At 42.0% G+C, this 23152-nt stretch overlaps 1 protein-coding gene across 1 annotated transcript; it reads right to left on the reverse strand.

Moving 5' to 3' along the window:
* Positions 1 to 358: 358 nt before the first annotated feature.
* Positions 359 to 22874, reverse strand: chrnb1 (cholinergic receptor, nicotinic, beta 1 (muscle)). The gene is made up of 11 exons (XM_058625490.1): positions 22638 to 22874; positions 20284 to 20417; positions 19074 to 19118; positions 18686 to 18795; positions 16394 to 16502; positions 16132 to 16276; positions 15322 to 15507; positions 13728 to 13951; positions 10262 to 10437; positions 823 to 970; positions 359 to 686 (listed from the first exon to the last, which is right to left on the reverse strand). The coding sequence occupies exons 1-11, from the start codon at positions 22696 to 22698 to the stop codon at positions 540 to 542; spliced, it is 1485 nt and encodes a 494-aa protein (XP_058481473.1). The 5' UTR covers positions 22699 to 22874; the 3' UTR covers positions 359 to 539.
* Positions 22875 to 23152: the final 278 nt, after the last annotated feature.

A 23152-nucleotide genomic window follows, 5' to 3' on the forward strand; every position in this document is an offset into this window, starting at 1 on the left:
ACTTTCAAGACATTAATTTCAGTCACACACTCTGTTTGTTGCGAGCACAAGGTTAAACATGGTAATACACAAATGCACCGTGTCACCTTCAAGTGCCGTCATACCAGTGCGTGGTTTACCAACTTCTCGGTTGATTTATAGCGTCAGTAAACTTTTTCCTGAAGCGCTCATGGTCTCAGTCACTACTTTCAGGTCTTCTTCAGTCAAGCGGGATGTGAATTTTGTAAGTTATATTCTTATTCAGAGGAAAATAGGCGACACAGCTTGATTGACAGCTGATATCGTGCGACAGGAGCCAGGGTTGCATTTCGACAATGTTTACACTTGAAAACTAATGTAAAGGTCGATGGCCTTGAGAATACTCTTTTGAGTGTGTATAAGTTGTTGTTGACATTGACACAGAATATTGCCATTATCGTCTCTATGGTTCAGGCTGTATTTATATAGAGACCCCTGTTGCAGTGGCAGAAATATGAGGTTCAGAGGCACAGTGGTCCAATGGTGAACTACACACAGAAAATCACTGGCAGAAAAATGCCTTACATCGGTTTAAACGGGTTAGTGGGCGTGTGGTTAAAACGGGCAGAGGCGAAGATGGCCAAGGTTCCCACAGTGGTGAAGACGACAAAGATCCAGAGGAACATGCGGTCCACCACCATAGCCACGTACTGCCAGTCCTCCTTCAGCTGGACGACGTGGAGGGACAAAATAAACAGCGGAGAATCAAAGATTAGATCGAGGAAGGGCAACGTGACAAGCAAAAAGAAACAAGAGTAAACAGAGCTTTGAGAGGTCATCTCCAAGAAAAGACAACAAACTTACAGCTTCATAGTCCTTCTCGGCCTGCAGGGCTTCTGCGATATACGTAATGGCTTCGATGGCTGACTTCAGATCCTCAGGTAACGAAAGATAGCTACTGGGGCCGTCAATGAATTTCCTGAGGTCCGTGCACATGCCCTCGGGCTGAAACCTGCACATGGACACAAAGTGTAAACAGCGGAGCTGAACAAAAGCACAGGAGTGTGAGCATGTGTTACAATAACTTTTATTTACTAGGCCTCTGTTGGGGGGGGGAACCAAGGTCACCTCACATATACAGCAAATAAAAAAAATAAAAAGTGCAATTTGAAAGAATTACAAAATCAACAGTTAAAGAGAACGAGCAGAGGTGGGTTTTTAGGCGGAGTTTGAAGGTGACGCGAGAAGCCAGATAAATCACATTCAAGCACTGATGGTCAAACCGTCAAAATTAATTTCGTCGGACAGCGTGCACTCAAGTATGGCGGACGCGATGTCACCGTCACATTAGCATGACAGACCTCTGCTCTGGCGTCTTCCAAAAACCAGGCCCAGAACAGGCTCTGGGCACGTCCACCGCCGAGTGCTAAAGTGACACATACGTGTGAGTGCGCTGTAATTAAAGGCTGTAAAATAGTATTGCTTGTCTGAGCCCGTCTACGTGTCTGTTTCGCACACTTTTGTCATTCAGAGGGGGGGAATAAAGAGAAGGTCAGAGGAGCTCCCTGCATGGGCTCACTCTGCCAGGGAGGGAGTCACCGCTCTGCATCTGCTGACTGGGCTCTTCTGCCTGAGAACGCCTCCGCGTGCGTACGTGTCTGAGCGTGTGCTTGCGTTTGTGTTCACTTGTTGCCTTTAGTTACCAGCCGTCAGCCCCAGCGGGTCACCGGGAGTCGCGAGGGGAAGCTGGGAGGAAGTTGTTGGCACCCTACCTTCCTATTTTTGTCACTCACATAAAGGACATAAAGGAAATCCAAGTTTGCAAAAAGAAAAACGGCCACTTTTCCTCATCTTTTAGTGTGAACACACCTGTGACCTGCCTTCCTAATATGTGACATCACAAATACACAACAAGCTGCTGGCCAAGAGTGTCTGTTACTGTCTTTTTTTTTTTTTTTTTTTTTTTTAATATATGTTTATTAGTTTTTCAACAGGTAAGACAAGAACACTAAACAAAACAGTCAAACAAACAAACATTTGGCTCACTTACATATTCAAATCCAAGTTCAAATTCATACAGGCAGAAGATTCAGGGGTCACATCTTATACAAAGGAGAAAACATTCAAAACAAATAAGTAAAATAAAAGGAATACAGAAATAAAAGTGTCCCTTTTGAGGTAGAGCATTCAGAGCTATGATACAAGCCCTCTTGTGAGAATAGTGGAAATATTCAAACCAAAATGCGACAAAAAGGGTTCCCATGTTTTACGAAAAGCATCATCATTACTGTGAAGTTTACATGTCAAAAAGTCCAGCACAACATATTCAAATACAACCCTTTGCCACTGAGTCTTAGACGGAACTTTATCTGTGATCCAATTCAAAAGAATGCTCTTTCTAGCACAGAAAGCAAGTGTCTGAAAAAGTTTTCTTCTAAATTTGTCAGTGATGGACATGTCAGATATACCGAGTAGCAGGTATAAAGGGTTATTATTACTATTAGTAGACAGAATCTTATTAATTTCCTGCCCTATAATCTGCCAAAACGTCTGTATCTCTCTACAATACCATAAACAATGTGTCAGACTACCAGTTTCTGTCTTACACTTGGGGCACAGTGGAGATGTATTAGGGCTGTATTTGTGGCGCTGAGAGGGAGATATATGAACCCTGTGTAGGAGCTTTAGCTGCATAGCTCTCACTCGGTTACAGACATTTAGTGTTTTTGCATTTTTCCAAGCGTCATTCCAGTCATCATCTGTTATCTTAACATTAAGCTCTCTTTCCCATAAGCCCTTCAGAGAGGAGGTGTTTGCGATGTTATACTCTTTAAGAATATTATAAAACAGGCTAATAGAACCGCCAGACTTTAGCCAAAAGAGCTGCCTCTCTAGGTGTGAGACATCCTGACACTGAAGGATTGAGGTATCCCTAGTGATAAAATTTCTCACTTGCAAATACCGAAAGAAGTCTTGTTGTTGGATATCATATTTCCCCTTCAGCTGACTAAAAGACATCATGGTGGGGCCTTCCAGTAGGTTGCGTAAAGTAGATATTCCTTTGTTTACCCAAATCTGGAAGTTATTGTCCATTAGCCCAGGGAGGAAGTCAGGATTGTCGCATATCGGAGTGAATACAGACGTGAATCGAGATCTGCCCTCTAATTTTCTGATGGCATGCCATGCCTTAACTGTGGAGATCGTAATAGGGTTAGTACAAGCAGATTTCAAAGATGTATTTTTTCTAATAAACAGAAGATTATCCAAAGGATATTTAGACATTGAACTTTCTACATCCATCCAGAGAGACGTGGATTTATTATGCACCCAGTCAGCTATGGTACGCAAATGAACACTGAGCTGAAATTTTCTAATGTCCGGGAGGTCGAGACCCCCCTCTGAGGATGGAAGACATAGCGTAGCTATTTTCAGGCGTGGTCTCCTCTTAGACCATATAAAGGAGCTAAACCAACTATTTAACTGTTTAATAGTCTTATGGAGGAACACGACTGGGATCATTTGTATGGGGTAAAGTAGCCTAGGGAGAATGTTCATTTTTAGGAGTGCGACACGACCTAACCAGGAAATTGGAAGAGTATTCCATCTCTCTAGGTCTAGTCTTATACGCTCAAATATGGGTGGGAAATTTGCTTTGTAAAGCTGATCAAACGAGGGTGTTACACGTATTCCCAAATAGACAAAACCTTCTGGGGACCATTTAAACGGGAAGGGGGATGGGGTTTTAGGTATCTGTTTCAGGCAACCTAATGGCATCACTTCCGATTTACTATAATTTATTCTGTAACCAGAGAAAATACTGAACTCATTAATGGTCCCAATAAGGGCTGGGATAGATACCTCAGGTTCAGTCACAACAATCAAGACATCGTCAGCATAAAGAGTAATCTTGTGTAGTCTAGTGGCCATAGTGAGACCATGTATGTTTTCATTAGTCCTAATAGCTTCAGCAAGTGGCTCAATTGCCAAGGCGAAGAGCAGGGGCGATAGAGGACACCCTTGCCTTGTACCTCTAAAAATTTCAAAGTTAGAAGATTGCAACCCATTTGTAAGCACTGCTGACAGGGGATTTGTATAAAGTAGTTTAATCCAGGTTATAAAATTTTCACTTAGGCCAAATTTGTAAAGTGTAAAAAACAGGTATGGCATCTCTACACGGTCAAACGCCTTCTCGGCATCCAGAGAAAGCACCAGACCATTCAAAGACTGCTGTTGAAAAACCTGAATTGTGTTCAGTAATCTGCGCATATTATTGTATGAATTACGACCCTTAATGAATCCAGTTTGGTCGGCATTTATAAGAACAGGGAGTACGCCTTCCAGTCTTGTTGCTAATATTTTGGAGAGAAGTTTTAGATCAGCATTCAATAAGGAGATAGGCCTGTATGATGCACAATCTTCAGGGATTTTCCCTTTTTTTAAAATGAGAGAGATGTGCGCTTCTCTCAAAGACTGTGGTAAAACACCTTTCTTAAAAGAGTCATTAAACATGTCTAGAAGTGGGTCGGCCAGTAAATCACAGAACTCTTTGTAGAATTCGCTACTGAATCCATCTGGACCTGGCGCTTTACCAGATTGTAACCCTTTAATAGCATTGAGCAACTCTGTCTTAGATATGGGAGCTTCAAGACATGCTTTCTGGGCATCAGATAAGCTAGGAAGGTTAAGAGAGGAGAAAAAATTGTTCATTTTGTCAGTTGTATCATTATATAGTTCAGATTTATACAAGTTTTCATAGTAGGTTTTAAAAGCCTTATTAATGGCCACAGTATTAAAAGTCTGTTTACCCTGACTGTCTATGACTGAAGAGATAATTCGTGAATCAGCCTTTTTCTTCGTCAAATATGATAGATATCTCCCAGCTTTATCTCCATGTTCGTACATTTTTTGTTTGGCAAGTCTGATTTTACCTTCCGCATCCTTAGTCCATAACAGATTTAAAGCGCACCTAATTGCAGAGATCTCTTTAAGTTTCTGTACAGACGAGTTTTTTACATATTCTTTCTCTGCATACTTCAGTTTAGATTCTAAAATTTTCCTTTGTCCATCCTGTCTTCGCCTCTTAGTGGACATATAAGAAATAATAATACCTCTGGAGAAGGCTTTAGACGTTTCCCATAATAATGAAGAATCACTGGTGGAGGCTGAATTAACAGATAAAAACGAGTGAAATTCTTCTCTAAAGTAAGATAAAAAATTGTTGTCAGTTAGGATAGAAGGGTTGAATTTCCAGTGTTTGGTTTGGTTGACTGGGTTCCCTAAATCATATTGTATGAACACAGCAGCATGATCAGAAATAATTATATTTCCTATAGCACTGGATATAACTGACGACAGTAGGGTTCTCGGGAGAAAGAAATAATCAATCCTGGTATAGGATTTGTAAACATTTGAGAAAAAGGTATATTCTCTCTCAGCTACATGTTGGGCTCTCCACACATCTGTATAGTCTAGGTCTTCACAGAGTGCTGTGACCCTTTTAGCTTGGGGTGAAAGTGATAATTTACCAGGTGGAGATTTGTCTACAATAGGATTTAAATGGCAGTTAAAGTCTCCTCCAATAAAAGTGTTTCTGACATTAAGACCTATCACCTTAGAGAAAGAAGTAGTGAGGAGGTCGCTTGGATATCCAGGTGGGTTGTAAATATTCATTATAGCAATTTCTTCCCCATAAAGTATGCCTCTCACAATCACATAACAACCTGCTCTGTCTTTTGTACAGTCTAGAAGTTTGAATGGTACATTTCTCTTAATTAGAATGGCCACACCTCTACTCCTTGAAGTAAAAGATGAAAAATAAACCTGTCCAAAACCTCCTTGTTGTAATTTCAAATGTTCACTGTCGTTTAGATGTGTCTCTTGCAATAGTGCTATGTCAACGCATTCCTTCTTAAGATAAGTTAAAATCTTTTTCCGTTTGACAGGCGTATGAACACCATTTACGTTCCAGGTGCATAGCTTCAAGGCTGACATGATCATGGGTTCTGAACTAAAATATTACCTGAACACATTGCCTGTAATGAAATCCCTAACAAAGTGAGCCAAATAAAACAAAACAGAAACAGAACATTATGAAGGTCATAACAAAAAACAGTGCGTCTAACGCACCCTCTGCCAAACACTGGCATAAAATATACACTGTCCTTCTCCTAAACTTGGAGGAGCTCGAGTGAAAGGTTTCTCCAGCAACAAAAGAAAGATATCTATCCGAGAAATCCGGAGGCATTGCTTATAATGATCCTACAAAGGTAACAGACAGAAATCAAGTGTAATGCTTAATGCTTATACATTATATGACAGCAAAACCTACTAAGAGTCTACTAAAAGACCGACAGACTTACAGATTAATGCTCACACATCATCATTATCATCACGAGGGGCATCCTTCAGTGACTGGACGTATTTCTCAACCGTGGCTGGGTCGTGGAACATCTTGGTGGATCCGCGACAGGTGACTCTCAGTGATGCGGGGTAGACTTGCCTGTAGTCGGCCCCGAGCGCTCTCAGCTGTTTCTTCACTCCGTCATAACCCCTTCTCCTGCGGAGAACGGATGCTGAAAAGTCCTGAAATATCATCACCGTCGCGTCCACGTATTTCAACGCTTCATTTTTCCTTCCCATCTCCCACGCCGCATTCATCACACGTTGTTTATCTTGATAATTGTGGAACCTGACCAGCACCGAGCGCGGTCTCTGGGTGGAGGGGGGCATTGCGGCCAGTAAGCGGTGCGCTCTCTCCAACTTTATGCGACCAGACTTCGTTGCGATGCGAAGAATTTTAGGGAGCCAAGCCTCAAAGAACTGAGTCGGGTCGTCTCCTTCAGCCTTCTCTGGGAGTCCGACGATACGGATATTTTTACGTCGTCCTCTGTTTTCCAGGTCGTCGGACCGCTCACGTAATTCACACACCATCTTTTCCAGCGCCTCCAACTTTCTGTCGACCGGGTCTGCGGCATCCTCCAGCGCTGAGATCCTCTGTTCGGCCTCCGTTATTCGCTTCCCGTGACTGTCAAGTTCTTCTCTGTGTATTTTCAAGAGCTCTGACAGTGGGCCTAGTTTGTCGTCAATAACTTTAGATATGTTAGCTGTAATTTCGCCCACCGCTTCCCGAAGTGCCCTTAAACTAGTTTCAGCTGTGGTGTCGGCTATGATGCTAGCTCCTGCTTGGGCTTCGCTCGCCCGTTGGTTGTGCTCAACGTCATCGGGAGCTTGATTTTTCTTACGTGGCATGCTGTCGGATTGTTTCAGAAAGTAGCTGTCAATGTTCATGTTAGGCTAATAAACCATTGGGAGTTTGAAATGTAATTTTTGTAGGATTAAGTGAATAAATCAGCTAATAAGCGCAACAGCTCTCTCGAACGCGACCTTCCCTCACGCCGCCATCTTGAAAAACCCGTCTGTTACTGTCTGCTGAAGCCTATCAATGTGTTAAGAGGCCATGACACCACAGGCTGTAAAGACAACACCTTGATGAGATTGTGAGGCCAACAAAGCACATATTTTGGTCTAAAATAACCTGGTCTTTCGGTAAACAGTGGTCAAAATAGAACAATGTTACAGCAGCAAAATCCTCTGAATATGATGTTTGTATAGGACGATTTTATTTCCCATTTCAAAAAAAAACGAGCGAGCGTTGCTTTAAAACCACTGATGCGATTCCAACGATTACCAATCAGTGACTTGTGCTGTGATACTTTCTGCTGCATTTCTATGCACAGTGGCGCAGCGTGTCCTTGAGCACTGACAATGATGGATTTCCACCGGTTGCTTCCGATGGGGAGGCGCGAACCCGTAGGTCTGAGGCTCACTGTAACAATAAGTAGTGATGCAGCAGATGACGCGCAGCACACCGCAACAAAAAAGTGTCTCGTTGAGAAATGACCTTCGCAAAAGAAATGAGAGAATAACCTCTGGCTCTGGCTCTGAGGTGTCGAGCGTCGTGTCAGTGTCAAGTTTGTGACACTGCGAGTCCAACAGGGCAAGAAAAATGGTTGTAAATAAGATGAGTGGGGGAAAACATTAGTTTGTTTGATAGTTAAATAGTAATACATAGTTACACACATGAACAAAAGGAGAATGATGCATTGCCTTTTGTACGTGTGTACCATCATATGATTCCCATAACGTCATAGTAAACAATATTGTACAGAAGAAGACGTTGTAATCCCCTTTAACACATTTTGCAAAATCTATCGTCTATTGGTTCCCTCAGCCTTGGCCAATCAAATATAAAAATAATCCTTTTTCAGAACAACCGCAATCTCCTTGCTGGTGAAACACCTTGAGAATTGAACACCTCCTACACTTTTAGAGCTACCGACAGAAGCTGAACCCAGTGAGAATGAGTTGTAGGTCAGGCGGCTCAACACCAGAGGGCACTCTGGCATCATGTCTATGAGGAGACATGAAACGTGCTTTTGACCTCACCGGCAGGGCAGAAAGGAGAGAGCTGCTTGGTATTCAGTGCAGGAATTCCCGGGTTTACAATGCAGCGCTGCCGTCCGCTGCTGCTGCTCCTGCGAGTGTGGCAGGTGAGGAGGCTGTGACCTGAAAGAGGTGGCGCCTCATCATGTAGATAGAGAGAGAGAGAGAGAGAGGGAGAGACACAATTTGGCCTCTTAACCCTTCCTCCCTTTTTGCTCCAGTGTGGCTCAAAGTAGCACTTCATCAGCGAGAAGTAAACGACTATTCGGGAGACTAATTCAACTAAAACTGGCTGCATCTGCTGCCAAGACATGGCACTAAACCCAATTAAGAAGGGTGTGTGTGTATGTGTGGACTCAAGAGGGATACTGCTGTCTCATCACATTGCTCTAATAGAGCCCCCCCCCACCCCCACACACACCTTCCCCCATCACCCGTTCTTTCACCTCGACACCAAGTGTCCCGCTCTAATGTGTCAGAGTCGATTTGCACAGGGTCATTATTATTTTACCAACGATTCTCGGCCGCCTCTTGTCTCTCCCCTCTGGATATACTTCAGTGCTCGCAGGAGGTGAAGGATGGAGAGGGAGGGACAGCTACGCACGCTGTGAGGAGTTTTGGGTGTATTAATAGAGCAGCAGCAGCAGCAGCAGCGATGCAGGCTAGTCGTCTAGTGTCCCACAGTAGCCTGACGTCCAAGACGTCCTGGAGTCCACCTGACCAAGGTCATCTGTTTTCTGTGTCCAAAGCATGGTGAGACTGATAGAACAGTTTGTCACCAGTTTGTGTGCCAACATTGGCCCGACTCCAGCTCCTTACTCATCAGCTCCAGGAGCAGCGCTCTGTAAAACCTGTAATGAAGCTCATCACTCTCAGTTTCACTGGGGGGGGGGGGGGGGGGGTGTTTGGGATCTAAGGTCTAAATACCATTTTTCTGCACCTTTGCGGAAACATCTTCATTCTTTATGAAGATACACTGGAGTTCTAAATACTGAAGGGGGAGTTTAAAACTTCCCCATTACCTGAATTCAATCCCTGTCACAGTCTGCACCAAAGGTCAGGGAGTTTTTATGTCTCGTATGACTCGCTTCCTGTTAAGTCCTTGGCTTGCAACAGCGTCTGCATTCTGGCAGTTCGTTCAGGTTTTTACCGCTAAACTAATAAAAAGATGACACCGTAATATTTACGTGCAGGACGCGCAATATGACGGTGACTTTTAGGACGACGTCTTGAGGTGTGTTTGCTCAGCGCTTGGAGCCGAAACTAAAGCAGCACTAAAGTGTCTGTCTTTCCATATTTGAGGCAACAGCTCTGCCTGCCGATGTTTTCTAATGTACAATGAGAGTTTACTTGCTCAAGAAAAGAAAAAAATGCAAGCCGGGGGAAAACCGCGGAGCTTGGCGGCTGACTTCAAAGATAACGTGCTACACAGAATTAAACATGAAATTCTATGAATACTAAAAAAAAACGGACATGACAGAAACGGCCGGATTTCACTTTCAAGTGCTATTGTTACACTCTGACAGTTTAATGTGTTTTTAATCACTTCTGTTGCAAGAGGTTGCCGCTCTCACAACTATGGTATGGAAAAAAGTCGGATTTGGTGGATTATGATTGTCAGGCATGAATATGAGGTCGCCTGGATGAGGATATGTAACGGACAGCATCCTTTTCATGCTTTTAAAATCAGCCTCACATTTTAGTACACATCACATCCACGGAATACAAAATACATACAGGACTTTATCACACAAAATACTCGCAAAAACCACCTGTCCATATTTTAGTGGATGAATGTCCAACGTGGATAAAAGGCTATAAACTAGGTCATGTTAGAAATCAAGAGCATGCCCGGTCTCACCTGTTAGGTCGCGGGAAGAGGACGGAGGTGTCTGGTTTGCGGATGAAGTATTCATCCGCTGCTTTATTGATGCAGATCTTGTATTTCTCCTTGCGGGGCGAGAGTTCCACGTACAGAGGGGTTTCCACTTTAGGCCGCAGCATGCAGAGATAAGGAGGAAGCATGTGGATGAAAATCTAGGAGGAGAGGGAAGATGAAGATCAAAAGTTTGCCTTTCACACTGACGGGATGGAGAATTGAGCCGCTATGAGTTTAAGTCAAACATCCATTTGTAGTATCCTGCATTCCCAGAGAATACTTCCCACTTTTGTGAATTTCTCTGTGAGATGAATAAAGTATCTATCTATCTATCTATCTATCTATCTTTAAGTTCTAGTTGGCTCACACAGACATCCCAAATCCTTTCCTGGTATTCAAAATCCATTTGTTCGGCTTCTTGTTTCATGCTTTCATGATTTATGGTGAAAAGCTGAAAATGCATTTGCCCTGTTTTTGCCTATTACGGCTGAGGAATTACTCAAAATGTTGAAATGAGCAGTGAGATAACCTTTGAGCAGTTGCAGCTGAATGATGTGGGTGGCGAAACCAAATGGCTAATGCTGTCCAATTCCTCACTGTCTCCTCTCAAGGTGTCCTTGAGTAAAGACGACAGAGTCTGGATGCTCCAGTGGAGTTCCTCCTCAGTAAACAACTGTACTGGAGCTGGACTGTCCATGGCAACTGCAATGTTGCATAATGACAGTGTGAACTCGTTCAAACTGCCCTTTAAAAAGACATTAAAGAATTTGATGATACAACTGCAGATAATTGGGCCAACTGTCAGCCTGGATCCAACTTTTGAAATAAGTCCTGGCTTGCCTGTGTTGACAGATGGATGTCAATAATATTCCACTTTTCAAATTCTATCACCAAACTCTATCTTTGAGAGCTCGGAGACAGCACAGCTCCCTTAATGTCGTGAGGGGGGGGAAAAAAAAATCCAAATATCTTAATTGAATAATTAACGATGCCCTTGAGTCTTCATGTAAACAAACGGTTGCGAATATGCATCCTGTGTCTGTCGCCGAAATACTGTGCATGTATTTTCTTGAGGCAACGGATGGGACGAAAGAATATGAATATTAACCGACTGACTCAGACCTCAACTGCTCGTGGCACGAGTGGTATCGCAAAGATGTGAACAGAATATTTCTATTTAAAAAGATAACAATAAAAATCAGACTGGCAGTGATACATCTCATCTTTGGGCCTAGATTATTCCAATTTGAGAGTGTGTACATATATACTGTATGTGTATATATATATATATACTGTATATATATATACATACTGTATATATATATGTCCTTAAATCCTGAATGACTACAAAATAGACAATTTTGTTCAATTCAACCATGTTCGCACTCATTTTGAGCCCTTGTGGACCTTTTATTTAAAATCTGGTTTTAATACATAAATGAATTTCTTCTTCCTCATTCTGGCCAATAAGAAATGGATTTCTCGCACACCTTACGAGACGTAACTCTATAAGAGAGGCAAGTATATCCAGGAAGAATCCATTTCATCTACAAAGACCCCATTCCATAAGCCGTAACTCCACTGTTATTGGTTCCTTTTCTGTCTGTGTGGGACTCACAGTCACGGAGAGAGAATCCAAAGTGACGTCAAGGTCAAACCTAAGGAGCTCAGAGGGCAACCGATATTGCACTTGACACCTACTTAGACCAAATGGATAAAGACAATGACATTCATTCATTATCAGAGTGAGCATCCGTGCCCTTAACGCTAAAGTAATAGACTCCCAGGCGCAGTAAACGTGTCTGTGGAAAGATGCTGCGAAATAACATGTTAGTAGAGTCTGAAGATGAGGACGTATTGCATCTACTGTCGGGAACCAGTGACTGTATATAGTTAAGAAAACGTTACAGCACAGTGTTAGGGGTGAGTGATGGGGTCAAGAAATGATCTCGAGACTCGAGCTCTGTCCACAAATCTTTCATTTCCACACTGATCTGTGTCTGAAGAGAAAGGGCGAAATGTGAATGAACCTGCAGTGTTCCTTTGGCCATCGACTCTGAACCAATTCCAGTCCGCTTCCATTAAAAACAGATACATCAGCTGTGTCTTTACTGGACAGCGTGACAGACGTCAGAGGAAAGTATGGAGGTGCTGCTCACGCCTGTGATTACGCTCACATAATGTGCAGTGAGGGCAACAGCTACTTATGGAGGTTAATGGTGTAACATGACGTTAAGGATGTTCAGGTCTGTGTGGACTTAAATCAGTCGACCGCCTGAACCTCCATTACTGAATTAGCATTAGACTAATTATTTCCAGTCCACACTGGACTTTGATGGAATTAGACAAAGCTTATGTTGTGTTGTTTTGCTTCAAATTGAAGCATTTTGTACTTTTATCACAGCTCATTTTTGAATATTATTGCGTGTGAACTATGTATTAACGGCCCCCACATTAAAACATAAACATTTTTATAGTATATATAGTATAGTATTTTTGCTCTGTTAAATATTATTTAACCCTTTAACACCAAGCGTTTCACAGATGAAAGTGCAAGTGCACTTTGCGTTACCATAATAATGTGACGGTTTCTGAAAGCAGAGAAGTTGCGCAACATTATTACGGTAATTTCACTCTAGCTGTTGCAGAAAGCCGGCGAATCAGCGTCTTTGTCACCAATGTCATTTTAAATATGTTTTATATTGTTCAAATTTCAAATTTAAAAGGCAGAATCTGGTGTTTGTGTACAACTACATTGTTTTTTCTGAATAAAACCTTTTGTTTTTTTTCATTTTAAATTGTTAAAACAGTATTTTAACAGTAAATTGCAAATAAATGCCAGATATTGAAAGTTAATCTGTAAAAATGCGAAACAACACTAACTCACAGGACATTTTCTGGTTATTTTTTGGTTAAAATAAGTCCGTCTGGACATTTTGAGGTTTTACAGGGTTAAGGATCATAGAACTTTGCATCTAATTTCTAAGATTCATGCCACATTAGTTGAATATTTTTCGTCTATTCACCAGACTCAGTCATTTTGCTGAATAATTACAAATTGTCACCTACATATGTAACATAACTTCAACCTTGCTGTAACCTGGCATGTACACATATTTGTATGACAAATTCATTAAACTATGTATACCAGACTTATGTCATAAATAAATAAACTATAAGTAGCCTTCATGTTATTAACCAAACTTTGGCACCAGTGAAATGACAACATTCAGTCATTCTACGACATCACACCGTAAAGGCCATCATGGTTTGATCCATCTCTGGAGAACAAATAACATTTTACTAAGGCAATGTTGTGCTTTGCGACTGAATTTGACAAAGTGGGTGTTCTGTTCTGCGGTAGAGAGTCTGACAACATGTCAGGAATCCAAGTAATGAACCTGAAGTACACTTTTGCACGTTTGTATTTGGGAGGGAAGGACCTCACCTTACGGACCCACATGGGCATTATGTGAGTTTTGGGGGAGCGGTGATGTAGATTGAGGACGACCACACTCAGGATGACGGAGAACGTGACCAGGATCATGGTGAACATGATGTAGTTGACAATGATGGGGACGCCCAGTGACGTCTCAGGAATGTTATCAGCCAGCAGCAGCAGGAAGACAGTCAGGGTCAGCAGGACGTTGATGGACAGGCCCATCTTCTCACCTGGTAGGGAAGAACATAAACTGTTAAGTATTTAATGAGGATTACCCGTGGTTGGAGTATGGGGCCTGTGTTGTGAGCTGTGCATGCATGTCTCTGCCAGTCTAAGGGAAGCTTTGCTGCAAGACTGTGGAGTGATAAGTAAACAAAAAAGGATATTTCTCAACTCTGGGGAAACTGAGGTTGGGAAGCATCATTTTTCAAAAATACTACTCCTACTCTAGTAATACAAAGCTAAATGCCAGTCGGTGAAGTATTCCTTTAACCACAGACTGGTTGGAGTTTGATGCCACTGACAAACCAGTGGAACATCCGAGCCACGCAGGCTCCTCCGGTGAGTAAAGAAAGCAGAAAGTGTCTCTGCAGAGAAGTTAATACAAGAAAGTGCAGTGCATAAAATTATTGATCACATGCCAAAAAGAAAAACTATTGGCATATTACTTTAATGTCCTTGACTTAATATCTATGAGTGGCATAGTGTATGAGTGGAGACGATGATACTTTATAGTCATGCACGCATGTCTGCAGATGGTGCAGGAGAGCAGACCTTGAGATGTCCCACAATCAGGACCAAGAAAAGATGGAAACAAGAGGTGCAGCGGCTGATCTGTTTGGAATAACCACCTCTTTCTTTGGACGGTCTTAGACAAGAGTACTATGCTATACACAGGGTGTACAAAGTCTTCAAAAACTGTGCAATTCACCTTTGATACCTTTTAATACCTTTGAGGTTTCAAGTTTCTTGCTGAGAGGTGACTATGACTTAACCCAGGCATGGGACGATCACTGATCAAAAATAATTGATGACTGGAAAAAAAAGTGTGTGTTTAATTATTAGTTTTTTCAGGTGCAGCTTTATGGCTGCACTTTTTTTTTGTGAAAAATAATTTAGAAGATAACAAATCATGAGGTAAAGATGCAGCTCTCCATAGGCACATTAAGAAACAGATCACAAGCACTGTGTGCTGATGTGTTAGACTAGATTTTCAAGTCACTCATGTGGAATATTGATGTTTGTCTTCATTCACGATTAACATGACAATAGAAATTCACCACAATTAACTTATTGTCAGTGCTTTCAATCCCAATAAGCGATAATATCATTGATTGTCCCATCACTGCACTTAGTCTTATAAGCTCTTTACTTAATACTTAATATACTACTTGACAACTTATCGCTCTTGATTTGACAAGCAACGTTCTGATTGAAAAATGTTTTCCCTTGTAAAATGGGAAAATGAACATTTAGCCTTGTCTGCATCTGGACAAGACCTAAGGGCTAAAAGCACATATAGGCTCCACTAATCTTCATCAGTTTACCACACGTTTGTAACAAACTGATTTTGTACACATGACTCTGTTTGTTGACATACCTGCATCAGGAGGCAGGTAGAAGTTAAAGATGGCGATGATGGTGATGAGAATACAGGGGAGGATGATGTTCAGCACGTAGTACAGAGGCTTCCTCTCGATGATCAGGTAGAAGACCATGTCCTCGTACTGATCGTCACTCATGACCTTCCTGCTCGGCTTGTGTTTGATGAACCACTCGCCGCTCTCTGCGGGAACGTGCAAAGGAGACGCCTCGGTAAGCGGCTTCATGTTTTTTGAAGTGTGGTTTATATATCATGTGTTGACACATTACCGACACGCACTTTGCTGAGCACGCCACAGAGCAAACAGCCATTTTCCCGAACCAGACATTTGCTCTCACAGCCATAATACGGGTGCCAGCAGAGACAGAAGGCAGAACAGATTTTGGCCACTGCTGCCAAATCAGTCAGTTGAAATGCTTCATCTTGTGACTTTGTTTCTGTGAACTACTTTGTTAGGAATTTCCCTTTAAGTGACACAAATCTCAACAAATTAGGCAGGAGGAGACTAACAGCCCCAGTGTCCCCTAGAAAGGCAGCTTTTCCAATGGACTTTGGTGAGGGAGAGTGACCCCCCCCCCCTCTTTATGGAGTCTGTTTATAAAGGGTTTCTAACAGTGACACAAACTGGCAAACACTTGTTAAATCTGTGTTTCCCCTTTCCCCTGCTGGCAGCCATGGTTTATCAGCAAATGTCCAGATCCCAGACTGGGCCTCGGAAACAGTGAAAATAAGTAGACACTGTGAAAAAAAAAAAAAAAAAAAAAAGGATTTAAATCTCAACCAAACTCTCTCCCACCAAATGCTTACCACCTATAGACTCGTCCACTTGGATCTCCTTTATTTCCTTGCCTTTTGAATCCAGCGCGTACTGCAGGTCGATCTCTGTGGAGTCATAGGTGTAAGAGCGGAACTTCATCGTGCAGTTCTGCCAGTCAAAGGGGAAATATTCCACCTACACGGAGAAACAGGGATGTCAACAGAGGAGCAGGCTCAGGGGGGGAGATGAATGAAAAGCGTGACAATAGGTTTTGAAATGTGTTCAGGGTTGTGTGTGTGTTTGATGTTTCACCTGAACAGCACAGGAGCTGCAGTACAATGCAGGGGGAGTCCAGGTGACTTTGCCGGTACTGTACACCTGAACGTGGACATGCAAGGCCACGTCAAACACCCCATTGTTGCTGTGAATGGAGGTTGAGATAACATTAATTCTTTACAAATGATTACAATAGACTGCATGTTATAGCAACTTGGTGACTCCACCGTTATTAGCTGCAATGATGTCTGATGTTGTAGCCACAGAATTTGATCTTTTGTTATGTTCAAACATATTTTTTCCTCGTATTGTTTCATCTCTTAAAGATAATTAGCAGGATCGCCAAAGATGATTGTCGAGTTTCGTTTGCACAACCACTAAGACACACAACATAAACTTGGTCGCTCTAATACGTGCAATAGCACTATATTTTGTTGGTCTTCCATAATAATTAAATAAAGAAGAATATTTTCCCTAAACCTCAACTCAAAGCAGGATGGAAAGCTCTCTACAGCCACATCAGAGACCAAAACAAAATAAAGAGGTATCCAATTCCACAAACAAAAAAGATTATACAAAACAAAACTTGGTATTGACCTAAGGCTCTCTATCTTGATTTATTGTGATTATTGTCATTCCACTGATGGGACCTGGATAGTGGAAAGTTAACTGTCCTGTGATTTGTGTCCGTGGAATTATTGCTCAAAAACACCATTCCTACTGTCGATCTTGTAATATATCGTGTCTCATTTATTATTTGTATCATATCGTATCTTGTACTGACTCATAATATGACGTCATATTTTAAGGCATCATCTGGTCTCATGCTGTCATCTTATTATGTTATGTCTTTACAAGACAGATGACTTGCATTTGTCTTTGTGTGTCCTGTTTCCGCTAGATCCTCAAACGGAGATACGACTGGCGTGCTAATGTGCCATGTATTAGCAGCATCCCGGGGGTTTGACGCTAGCCTGCGGAACTTTGTTTTGTTTTTGACTTTCCCTAAGACGACAGACGGGGGTAAAGCGAAATTCTGTCTCATATGTGTGATTATTGCCACCGAGTACATCAACGTTTGGCTGTGGTCCCGTTTCTGCAAGACCCCACTAAAACATTTTAATTGACGTGGACGAAATAGAGGAGCACGATACGTTTTCAACGGGACACTTCTAAGTGCAGCATCAGTGTTGGATGCAAACCAAACAGTGTTGGGCTCACTCGCAGCGCAAGACACAACAAAGACAACAAGTCAATTAGACGCAGATTTAGTCGTCTGTCAGGACGCTGTGTTTGGCTTTTATGGCTCGGTTGATTTATCGGGAAGACGCTCGTGTCCTTCATGTCGGCCCCTCCTAAAACCATGTCCCTGTGAAGGTGCTGCTAAAATGGATCCCACACTCATCGAGAGGAGGTATATGTGATTTGATGTAGCTCAGCAGTATATCACATATAGGTTTTGGGGGAACCATGCTGCTTGAGTTCCTAATTAGTGTGTTGATGAATGGAGCAGTGGTGTACTGCAGAAGAATGAACAGTTTTTTATTTAAATCTGTAAAATAGAGTATTCCCTTTACACAGGTGCTGTGCATATACCTGCATTTACTCCAAGTCTAACCAGTGTGCCAGCGTGTACATCAGCAGAATGCATCACTTGTTGGTGACCATCCAAGTAAAGAGTGAAATTGATATGTCAGTGTTTAAACGAAATACGGAACAGCAGGAGATGCTGACGTACGCGGCGGTGGTGGTGTAATCCAGCGGCATGTAAAGTAGGAGCAGTCGCCGGGGAAAAGTGCAGACGTAGCTATGACCAGTGGATATTGGGGGTGATGGGGCGTTAAAAAGCTTTAATGCAGTTTTACACTTGAGTGCAAACTTGTCTTCTCGCAAGCAAAACAATAAATACTCATAAGAACTGACTGTGACCTTGAGTTTGAGGTGTAAGAGGGAGGATCTAAGTGGTCTTACCCACACAGAGGTGAGAATTAAAGCTGACAATCATGGGTGAGGAAGATCTATACAAATGATCAACTCTCTGACTCTGAACAAATGCACAAATATGACCTCTGTCAGGGGAAGGAGAAGGGAAGAGACACCTACTGTATGGCAGGCTGTGTAAAGCAAGATCCGTATGTATAAAGAGTAAATTCTATAGTCCTAAAAACAAAATGGTTTTCCTTTGAAAGCAATAATACACTGATACAAACACAATTACAGGCAGCATATTCAATATCTGCCAGTAAACCATCTAAAATGTTTCATAGTGGGCCTGTAAAATGGAAAAAAAGTCACCAGTTATAATTGAATGTCAATGCAGTTGCTTACTTATTAATGAGGACTATGTCGGGCTGCCAAATCTTCCCATAAGGGATACGCAACACCTTGATTCCACCATGATCCTTAGGTTTCCATGACAATCGGAAGTCCGTCCATTCCTGTATGGAAAAGTGTACGTTCTTATATATGCACACATGTGGATTTGTAATATTTCAAATGTACGGTAATCATTTCCTCATATGTAGAGCTGTGACTCCTCAGTGTTTGTGTGGCGTGTGCTGGCAGAGGGAGGACTTATGTTAATGAACTTATTTCCACTGGAGCCGTAGTCACAGTTGAGTGGGACAGCACGAGGAGAAAGATTGGGTGGAATTTCATTTTTACTGCTGTGGCATGTGATAATGAGTGTGACAAGGTTTTGTGTACGTGGACTTACCAGATTCATAACAACAATTGTGCTCATTTCTTCTTTCTTCATGTTCTGCAGGGGCAATACAAGCAAGTATCTGTCAAAGTCAGTGGCTCTTATTTTGAAAGCCAGGTTGAAAGGAAATGGTACAGTATATACAGTAAGATTGGTTGATCGACTTTTGTTTCTGTTTATATCGGAACAATATCAGTAAAAATTTGTTTGCGGGATTTGTAAATGGTCTGCACTTCCAGGCCACCATAGTTATGGCAAGGGTGAATCAGCTGATTGCTGAGCAACAGGGCAGTACTAGTGGGGGGGGGGGGGGGGGGGGGGGGAGTGTGACTGTTAGTCCAGCTAAGAGGTGGCGTTGTGTCTCAGAGCCAAGGCTGCTATTTAAAACGCTGGGAGGAATGTCAGAGAGACAGCTGGGATGGAAGCGGAGGGGGAGGTGGGTCGGGGCCATTGACTCAAACCCCTCCATCTCTCTCTCTCTATCACACACTCTCACACACACACACAAACACACAAATATAGCGCGAATCTCATCAACGACCTATCACTTACTTCCTGTAAGTGCTTGAATTTCCCTCAGGATGTCCTGGATGTGGGTGAAGGTTAATAATAACACTGTGTTTATCCAGTGGATTAGTTCTGGACAGATGTGCATGAAACATCCAAGTGGGTTAGTTTCCAAGATGTTACACTCGACCGCTTCCATGTGACTTCCTCTGTGGAGTAAGGCTGACCTCGAGCAGAGCATTTCTACAGTGGAGTCACAGTCTATATAATTCAAAGTACCTTAAAGGGAAACTTGAGAAAAGAATCTCACCAGAAAATGACTTTGGTAGAAGTTGAAGTCACTTTTTTTTTTTACATTAAGTTTACTTACTGTATCAAAATGATCTGATATAAAATGTAATTAAGATTTAGTAGTTTTAGTAAAAATAAAAGCATTGAAAAAGTGAGTAGCACAATGGTAGCTCAGTGGTAGGTGTGGGTTCAATTCCTGGCTCTGCTAGTCTATATGTGTCCTTGGGCAAGACACTTACCCCCATGTTGCAGCATGAAAGATGTGAAAGATGAACTGTTTGCAACATATATTATTGTTAATATTGTTCAATTTCTATTAAGGAATTATTGTAATTATGCTAAGAAGTAGATATGCAGTATAATATAATAAAAAAAAGCACATTATTCTCTATTTCCATGCAAAAAGAACACGCATCACACTCACCAGTCCTACGAAGGATGACAGTATCATACCCACGCGGACCACCACCCTGTCTTCAGGACTGGGTGCTGGCCTGACCTTCAAGTTGTAATTGGTAAAGATCTTCTTCATCAGAGTCTCTTCATCCTCTGTGGCATCTGGAGAACATATTGAGAGGAGTTAGCGTTTGAATTATTAATAAACAGATTATTATGTCAGTGTCTGCTGGATGTCCATCACTCATCATCGGCCGCTATAAGCAACATGATGAATGCATGAACAACTGTACTTTACAGATTTTGCTTTATGTCGTTGCCTATTATTATGACATAGAGTATAGTTATGTGTTATTATTATGTGACTGAAGGAGCGAAGGAAATGTCAGGTGACCCACGTTCATCCCTTCATGTGGGGGACATTTTTGTGATTATTATTATTTTTACATATTACAATGATGAAACTGCTATGTTGACATGAAATCAACAATCATTTTGTGTTGGCTTAACCAAATCCTAGCTGGCTGTTTACAATATTACCAAGAAAGTCCTGCTCCTGTGAGTCGATATGGTTTTTTTTTAGGTTGAAAAAAATTGATGCACAGTTCTCAACTCTGATGTCAAGGCCAATGGATATGTGTTTCCTATTTGTGCTCGTAAAGAGAGAGAGAGAGAGGGAGAGAGGAGCACCAAGTTGTGGAGTTGGCACTCGGCTGAGTTGTTGTAGAGGACCAGTTATTTGGCAGAGTAATAGATGACCTTATAAAGTGCGCATTTACTTTTTCTTTTTTTTTTTTCTTTTGCTTACTCATCTTCCTTCTTGTCAATCACAAACTGAGGTCTGGTCTGACATCAACGAAACAGTTCCCTCTAACGGAGCTGCCACAGACTCATGGGTTGGATTTCAAATGTGTATTGTCTTTTTCTAGTTTAACATAGCTGAAGTTACACCTATAAATGAAAGGCCATCTCAGCGGTGATGACCTAAAAGAAGAGACTTCATAGTGTATTAACAGGGATTTGACAGACATTTTTAAATTCAAATAATAAAAGTAAATACATCTATTCTCAAAGTGTCCAAGGGCAAGTTCACTTCCACTGCATTTTTGCACAAAACTCTTTATTCCCAGCCATTTCCCTCCTCTTACGTTGGAAGGTTAGAGGCATTTATAATCAGCAGCTCCAGTGACGCAGCATTCATCACGTTTGGCACAGCTTTGGCCCCAGCAGGATCTGACCTGACGGGAATAAATGACAACGATCACCCAGCGAGGCACCCTCATTAGCTAGGCACAGGGATGCATGGCGGCCCGCTGATGGGCCAGAGTGAGGTGTGGCTGGGGAACGCATTTCCTTCTCTCTCTGGCGCGTTCAAATGACACGGTAAATAGGTCAAATTCAAGCACAAGACAAAGTTGAGTGCTATGGACAAATTCAGATTTATGTTTATGAGTTATTCTTTCTGAAGTCACTCTGTGATGCAGGTTTATAGTCATTTAATGGTTTTGTTTATGGGTTTTTTGTCAAGTTTTGTAATGCGTCTGAAGAGGGCATTGTTGGATGTGTTGATCTAATTTAATTCTCATAGCTCTTTTCCACATACCTAGTTTTGCTGAATGTTCTTCATCATTTTTGGTGTTTTATGTCAGTTTGCACGACTGCCTCCTTTAACCTTTGTCTCTCATTCCCCTTAAAGCTCTAGCGTGGGACGTATGTCGCTGAAACGCTGCTAGATATTGAAAAGTTACACACTATAGCTTTAACTCCGTCTGCATTGATTTGAAATTCGAGAAAACCTCGTACGGACAATTGTCATTCCCGGGTTTAGAGCTGCAGAACAGACGGATGTCACTTCCTCTTGTCAGACGCTTTGAGATTAAACAAGTTAACACCAACAGTATTTTTAAAACAGGACTAAAGACAAACCGGTCATGCGATCGTTGACCTTGAGAACTGTTCTCTAACAAGGACACAGATATGTTGGCGTTTATATTAATGTGTATGTGACGCGCTGGTTTTGTTTGTTGTTTTTTTAATCAGCTTGCTATTCATTTTTAGGTTCTTGTAATCTGTTCTATCTTCTTTTCTATTGTCTTGTTCACAGTGCAAATTAGACACATACTGTAGCTAACCCTTGCTTATAAGCTGTTTTGTGCATGCTTATAAACAACCAAAGCAATATGAGAGTGTATGTAAACACATAATTGGTATTATGGTACTAAAATATAATCCATTTTCCATTTGTACATTGGGAAATACACTCAACACGTTCTGCTGAACACACTACATAGGATTTTAGCATAGTATGCACATAAGGAGTATTCAATGACTACTACAGCTCTATAACTGGATGTGGATATGTTGTGGCCACTTGTTGCTTACCTCCCAGTGTGCTCAGGCTGCATAAGCAACACGCCAACAGCAATAGATCCCGGCTTTTCATTTTCCCAACCTCTTCAACTGAAAGTCGGCGGGTTAATCCAACTTCTCTCCTTTTTCCCCTGCTTTTTCCAGCGTAGCACCGTCTGCTGGAAGTTGAGTTTTAGTTTGGTTCAGTTTGGACTGTTGTTGTCTGTCAGTCAGGCCGGCTGGTCGGGCCAACTGCTGGCTGCTCCAATTACCTCCAGGAAGGGAGGGGAGCGGTGCGTGTCAGTGTTCACCCCCTCAGTCAGTGTGAACCAGCCATTTCTGCCTCCTGGTTCTCAAACTGTGGACAGAGGCCTTGTGGGAGTTGTCACACAGACAATCATTTTAGCTGTGATTTAGGCTTTTCTGTTATGTATGTCAACCAAACCAGTGGAGTGTGTGAAGCTACAGAAGCCATCATTATTCTCACAGTGAAACAGTAAAACTCTCCAAAGCCTTCTGCTTTGTAACATCCCAATCCTCCCTTTCTA

Source organism: Solea solea, chromosome 3 (genome assembly GCF_958295425.1).
Source record: "Solea solea chromosome 3, fSolSol10.1, whole genome shotgun sequence".
NCBI classification, from domain to species: Eukaryota; Metazoa; Chordata; class Actinopteri; order Pleuronectiformes; family Soleidae; genus Solea; species Solea solea.